The following is a 6,743-nucleotide window of genomic DNA, read 5'->3' on the forward strand; positions in this document are numbered from 1 at the left end:
TTAAGAATATTAGTTACATGTAAGCTAAAAAATATTGGTCCATAAATTATTAATGGATTTAATTAACATATTTCTTAAAAACCCACATTAAAATTATTAATTAAGAAATATAAAATATAACTTTTAATATACTTATTATACATTTACTAAAATAAAATATTTTAAAATTTTTATTAATAGTAACATTACATGTGCCCAGAACTAAACTCATTACTAATTAATCAAGGTAAGAAACGAAAATAACAATTAAAACAATAAAATAAGATAGAATCCGGCAAGTTGAGAATGTGTTCAATGTCCTTCTTTGCTTGTAAAAGAAAAAGCGAAAGACTATAAAATGATGAGAATGAGATGCTGGGAGGAAAGAAAGTGAGAAGGAAACACACACAACACAGAAACAGAGGGGTCCACCATCTTCTTCAGATAAGTGAATTCGAAGCTGAAGGCCTTCATCTCATAAAGCGAGGCAATAACCGCATTTTTCATTATTATTTTATTAAAAATAACAAAACTATAATTGAGACAGGAAAAAAAAAAATAGTACTATCTTTTACTGCTTTTTCCCGGGAAAATTAACAGCCTCCAGTCCTCAACTTTTGATTTCTTCTTCTTCTACTTCTTATTCTGAGAAATAATTCACGACATACACTCCAACTTTTTTTTCTTTTATTTTTTTGGGGAGGTTGAGATGGATGATCAACTACCACGGTCTTCATCTTCAACGGTATCTCCGCCACCGGCTTCTTCTCTAACCTTCAACAAGTGCCACGTGGACAGAATGATCAACTCCTCACACTACTGCTCACCTTCTAGAACCATCTACTCCGACAGGTTCATACCGAGCAGATCTGCCTCCAAGTTCGCCTTATTCGACATACCTGCTTCGCCGACCTCCGCCGCCTCGGGAGTTTCACCGCCGGCGGCTGATGGCAGGGAGGACAGCTCCAGTGCTTACACCATGCTGTTGAAGACTGCCTTGTTCGAACCCGACGCCGCCGGAGTTCCGGTACCGGTGACACCAGAGAAGAGGAGCTCGTCGGCCTCCGTGATGACGATTTCAAGCCGGAACATATTCCGGTACAAGACGGAGACTCGGCAGTCCTTCCACTCGCTTTCGCCGTTCATGTGCGACGATGCGGTCCCCGGCGTTAATCACTGCCCTGTCAAGGCTCCTAGGAAGGTTCCTCGGTCGCCGTATAAGGTCAATTTCGTAATTTAATTGTTTTTGCCACATCCTTCACTATCTTTTATTTCAATGATATGTGAAAATTCTGATATTTTGGTGGTGTAATTTTTGAAAGGTTCTAGACGCGCCTGCGCTGCAAGACGATTTTTATCTGAATCTAGTGGATTGGTCTTCGCACAACGTGCTGGCGGTTGGTCTTGGTAACTGTGTTTATTTGTGGAATGCGTGTAGCAGCAAGGTGAGTGAGTTGTTTGAATGTAGTTCCAGAACAATGCATGTTCTCTTTTCTGTAAATTTTGATTGTTTTAAGGAAATGATTGGTATTTGGGGCGAATTGCAATCTTCTTCTTTTGTTCGGTGCTATGTGCAGGTAACTAAATTATGTGATTTGGGGATTGACGACTGCGTTTGTTCAGTTGGCTGGGCTCAACGGGGTACCCACCTTGCTGTTGGAACTAGCAATGGAAAAGTTCAGGTGAGAGTTATTGTGCTTATCACATTCAAAGGAGTGTATTTGATGAGTACTCATAGTAATTGGATTCGACCATTCTTTTAATTCCTTTGTGCTTATAGTTTCTTATGAGTTATGATGTTTACTTAGCCCCTCAGATTCACTTATGAGTTATGATGTTTACTACGCCTCTCAGATTCCACTACTAGTCTCTCTCAAATAAACATAGTTTTCCCTTTCTTTTCGGCTTTAAGAAGGAAGGTTTCTGTATACGAATGGTGATAACATGTGATAGCTTGCAGGCGGAGACTAGCAAAATAGCACCATAATCTTTTAGCATTGTAGTTGTGGTTGATTAGCATTTTTTTTAAAAGTTGAGACTTCAATTTGTTTGGTATGACACCATCTCCAGGGAAGAATGAAATTTGGCAAAAAGTAAGTGAGCATCAGCGCAAAGTTAAAGATGAAGATGCAATCTTTCATTAGGTCAAAACAAATATCAAGAAATCAAGAACAAGCTGTAGTGGATGGATGTGGTTGAATATATAGCTACAGAAGGATGCCAATTAATGGCCAGACATCCTGAAGCTGAACTCAGCTTCTCTAGAGGATTTTAGCTTTCCTGGGTGTTTTATTAGCTTTAACAAGGAAACCGGTATCAAAGTTAAAGCAATTAAGTTCATAATTTTCTAAATTATGTAGAATGGAAAGGAAATATTTTCAATATATTAAGGAGAGAAAATTATGTTAAGCTAAAATACTTTATAGAGAACTCATCACTTTTAATGCTAAATGGGCCATTTTTTTAATATTAATGTTTTCGTTTTTTGTGTATATAGATGCGTTCTTAACTAATCTCTATTTCTTTCATATAATGTTTATGCCATGCCTTGTCCTTGAATTTTAGTTCTTGTCATGCCTCCATGTCCTAGCTCATGTTGTGTTATGTTGTGTTGTGTTGTGCTGTGCCTGTTTCTGTTGCTTTTATCTGTTCTTCACATCATTCTTTCCTTCCTTGATCGTAATACATCCAAAGAAGGGATCAGATAGTTCCTTTCCCCTCTTTTTAAGGAATTTATTTGGCTTCATTGCACCCTTTGAAATAAAAGGGTGTTATAATGCCAGAAAACTATTTATTATAAAGGGTACTTTCTGATATTAGGTCATTTGGTTGACATTGGTCTGATTGTACACGACTTGGATGCTGCTATTCATGCAACTCCGTGAGTCAGCTGTTCAAGATAACCCTCTCCAGAAAGCTAGGTTGAGGGAGAGCCTCCACTGTAAAGTGGGTTATATACAACTCATGCTCCTCTGTCAAACCTGATTTGGTTTAAAAGAGCAGTCATTCCTTACTGATGTATAGTCATAGTAATCTTCGATATTAATTAATGTTGACTGGAATCTGCTCGTAAGAAGGGAGAGAGTTTACTGTGTCTAGAGTTTGTATTGCAAGTTGCTACCAGCTGACGTGCGACTTGTGTGTCAGTATATCATTTAACAAATGGATCAATAAGCTTTCTCATCTATACTGTCTATGGTGGAAAATATTAAGTATGGTAATGTGTGTGTTAAACTGTTAATTGTATGATTATAATTCATGATCTTAACTTGTCACCTTTGAGATTCTACAGATCTAGAAAACTTATCCTTTCACAACAGTGGGTCAAAGAAACAGTGGCTTCAACTTTGGTAACTTCATTTAGACTGATTCATCCAAAAAACTTCCAAGAATCTTGGAGTCAAGTTGACTTTAACTTAACTGTTTGGGGTTATTATGTCTTTATTTCCTACATCGATCCCTGTAACTTGCTGAGTTCCCTTTATCTCTGTTATGAACTTAGGTGCTCTCTTTCTATACTAAAGCTTGCCGTGCCTGCATCTGACTAATATCCATGTAGATTTGGGATGCAGCTCGATGTAAGAAGATAAGATCGATGGAGGGTCATCGTTTACGTGTTGGAGCCTTGGCCTGGAGTAGTTCTCTTTTGTCCTCAGGCGGCCGGGATAAGAATATATATCAACGAGATATAAGAGCACAGGAAGATTTTGTCAGTAAACTTTCGGGGCACAAATCAGAGGTGAGACACTTTTTTCCTACTCAAGCTTTTTCTGGTCTAACCAAACTACTGTACATGGTACTCTATTCTACATAATACTGACTTTTTTTTTTCGATTATGGTTTAGGTTTGTGGACTGAAGTGGTCATATGATAACCGTGAGTTAGCATCCGGAGGAAATGACAACAGAGTATGCACTTGCAAACTTTATCATTTTTATGAGATATCCAATTGTTCTTATCTTTTACCTCTTGTTCACTGGTATTCATATTATTTCTTGGATTTGCAGCTGTTTGTTTGGAATCAACATTCAACCCAGCCTGTCCTTAAGTATTGTGAGCATACAGCAGCTGTTAAAGCAATTGCATGGTCTCCTCATATTCATGGACTTCTTGCATCAGGAGGAGGAACTGCAGATCGATGTATTCGATTCTGGAATACAACTACAAACTCACACTTAAGTTGTATGGACACTGGAAGTCAGGTAAAGCGACATTTGGAACCTGCAAGATACATTTGAAAACACTATTCTAAATGCTAAAATGGTGACTGGGTTAGAAAAGAGTCCAGTAACTTGGTTCAGAAATATGGACCCCAAGTTGGATATGGCTCTCTGTTAGGGCAATCTTAGTAGATTTTGCATGTGGGGGTTGATATGTATTATTAGGCTATGGTAGTTTCTTAAACTAGATTTCGCTAAGAGATACCATTTTGTGTGCTTAGTTTATATAGCCAGTTTCACAGCTGTTGTTTAAAGAATGGACATTGCGTACGCCCATTTTTTCCATGTTCAAAAATCTTTATATAATGGGATGATGATGTTCAAATTCTATGCTGCTTAGTCAACAAAGCTTAGACACCATGTCAACAAATCTTTAAAAGCTTACCTTGTCTAGGGAAGGCTTATAAGTGACTGTATTACTTCTCTAGTTCACGTATATCATAACTATGGGATCCAAACTAGTGAAATAAGATGAACAATCCATGGGGTACAATGAATATCATGATTTGCTTTATGATTTCGGAATAGGGGAGACGTTACAAGTAACTTCAATGTAGTGTTCCTTACACAGTTATAAAGTTGTCAATAAATTTCCTAATAAAAATAAATTCTGGTCAGTGACCATTCATAACTGTGAAAGTTGGCTGCATGAGTTTTCATTTGACTTTATCAAAAATTGTTTTCAGATTTTGTGGTATTTGTCTTCACATATTGAGAGCAGGATAAAGTGGCCATCCTGCTATGATTTTTCTCTTTTATAACCACAAATAAAATGATGTAAACTGATGTATATGGCAGGTTTGTAATCTTGTTTGGTCAAAAAATGTCAATGAATTGGTAAGCACACATGGATACTCCCAGAATCAGATAATAGTTTGGAGATATCCGACCATGTCGAAGGTAAAACAATATAATATGCGACAAGTTATATCTCATATTTTTAGTTAATGTAAACAAATTTATTTGACCATTTCGATGTCTTTTGCTGCAGTTAGCAACTCTTACAGGTCATACATATAGAGTTCTTTATCTTGCCATCTCTCCAGATGGGCAGGTATTTCAGTTGTCCTTTCAATCTCTGCTACATGACTGAGTAAGCTGGAATTACGAAATATTTTTTATTACTGTGTTTTTATTCATGAGGGGTTCTACTGCTTCAGACTATTGTAACTGGAGCTGGAGATGAAACACTTAGATTTTGGAATGTATTTCCTTCCCCTAAATCACAGGTAACTTATTCATTAGAAGATAGAGGGGAATAAATTGTTCTACTATCCACAGTTACCTATTTACATTTGTGAAGATATTAGTGTTAATCATACTTAGAATTGTCTCTATTCCCTTGTATATGACTGAGGATACATGAAAATCACTTTAATGTGTTTTTAGCAAAAGGCCACAATATCTTTTCCGTTTCATTATGTTGTCTTTGTTCTTTGAGAATGACTTGTAATTGAGTTCTGCATTCTTGAAAATGACTGCCACCTGTCTACCAATTCTTATGATTATTTTTGTTGTTGTGATTAACTAATTGTCAAATTGATTTAACCAGAACTATACCTATATATTGCCACAAATTTAATCTGAAATTTCTTGTCAACCACTTTTAACTTCATTGGTTTCATATATATATATATATATATATATATATATATATATATATATATATATATATATATATATGTTGGTGATAATTCATATAGCTATATTTTCACTAAAAATATGTTTCAGAGATGGTTTAACAACTATTCCTACCAACTTGAGTAAGGTGCTCTAGTGATGAATTCAGTTTGGTAGTTCGTTAGTTCATGTATAGAGTATTTCATGCATAGAGTATTATATATAGAGATAGATGACAATTGTTTTTTTTCCCCACTGTTTCTGTTAAATTATTGATATATGTATGCGGCTATTGTTGCAGAATACTGACAGTGAAATTGGAGCTTCATCTCTCGGAAGAACAATTATAAGGTGATTGCACCTGCCGTTTTGACCCATTTTTGTTACATTTTTTTATTGCTGTGAGAAAGCAAGTTTAGAAGAGAACATCATTCTGGAAAAACTTTGCGTGTGAAGAAAACAGAGCAGATTTATACTTATCAGAAAGGTGCTATGGCTGCTGAATGCTGATGGTGTGATATCCCTGCCTTTCATGCGAAGTCTCATTTTATTTTAAAAAGAAGAAAATAAAAGGAGTCATTTTCTTGACTTAGATTTATAAATGTGCTAAGGGGATTGTAACGGCCTTTGTATATAACTATTCTTTCTCAGGAGAGGTGTAACGACAATTTTTTTCCCCTAATGCAATTATTTTTTATTGTTTTAGAAAGTTATTTTGAAACTCTGGATCAACTATAGGCAACTTACTGTTATTTCCAATGAAAGGGTAGTAGAAAAATTCAACTTGGTTAGTGATAGGCCGACATGGGTGTGTGTTTCGCGAGATGGATTAACTATATTAAGTGGACCGAATGGCTTTGGTTGCTGCCTACAATAACATAAGAAAGAATCTGTCACCAAAAAGAAAAAACATAAGAAAGAATC

At 36.1% G+C, this 6,743-nt stretch overlaps 1 protein-coding gene across 2 annotated transcripts; it reads left to right on the forward strand.

Annotated features, from left to right (window-relative positions):
* The first annotated feature begins 352 nt into the window (after positions 1-352).
* Positions 353-6,528, forward strand: LOC112805397 (B-type cell cycle switch protein ccs52A). Of its 2 annotated transcripts, XM_025847789.3 has the most exons (11): positions 353-1,201; positions 1,302-1,424; positions 1,557-1,661; positions 3,539-3,718; positions 3,825-3,887; positions 3,987-4,181; positions 4,998-5,099; positions 5,191-5,253; positions 5,360-5,428; positions 6,121-6,170; positions 6,276-6,528. In XM_025847789.3, the coding sequence occupies exons 1-11, from the start codon at positions 689-691 to the stop codon at positions 6,373-6,375; spliced, it is 1,563 nt and encodes a 520-aa protein (XP_025703574.1). In that variant the 5' UTR covers positions 353-688; the 3' UTR covers positions 6,376-6,528. The 2 variants fall into 2 exon arrangements, with proteins under 2 accessions (XP_025703574.1, XP_025703581.1); XM_025847796.3 differs by having other exon boundaries at positions 6,121-6,391.
* Positions 6,529-6,743: the final 215 nt, after the last annotated feature.

This window comes from Arachis hypogaea, chromosome 1 (assembly GCF_003086295.3).
Source record: "Arachis hypogaea cultivar Tifrunner chromosome 1, arahy.Tifrunner.gnm2.J5K5, whole genome shotgun sequence".
Taxonomy (NCBI): Eukaryota; Viridiplantae; Streptophyta; class Magnoliopsida; order Fabales; family Fabaceae; genus Arachis; species Arachis hypogaea.

What these genes read in the sequence shown, in the direction of transcription:
- LOC112805397 (XM_025847789.3), top strand. Translation starts at nt 689, where the DNA reads ATGGATGATCAACTACCACGGTCTTCATCTTCAACGGTATCTCCGCCA. An exon ending in CTAGCAATGGAAAAGTTCAG is followed by an intron (nt 1,662 to 3,538) that starts GTGAGAGTTATT and finishes ATATCCATGTAG; the next exon opens with ATTTGGGATGCAGCTCGATG. An exon ending in GTATGGACACTGGAAGTCAG is followed by an intron (nt 4,182 to 4,997) that starts GTAAAGCGACAT and finishes TGTATATGGCAG; the next exon opens with GTTTGTAATCTTGTTTGGTC.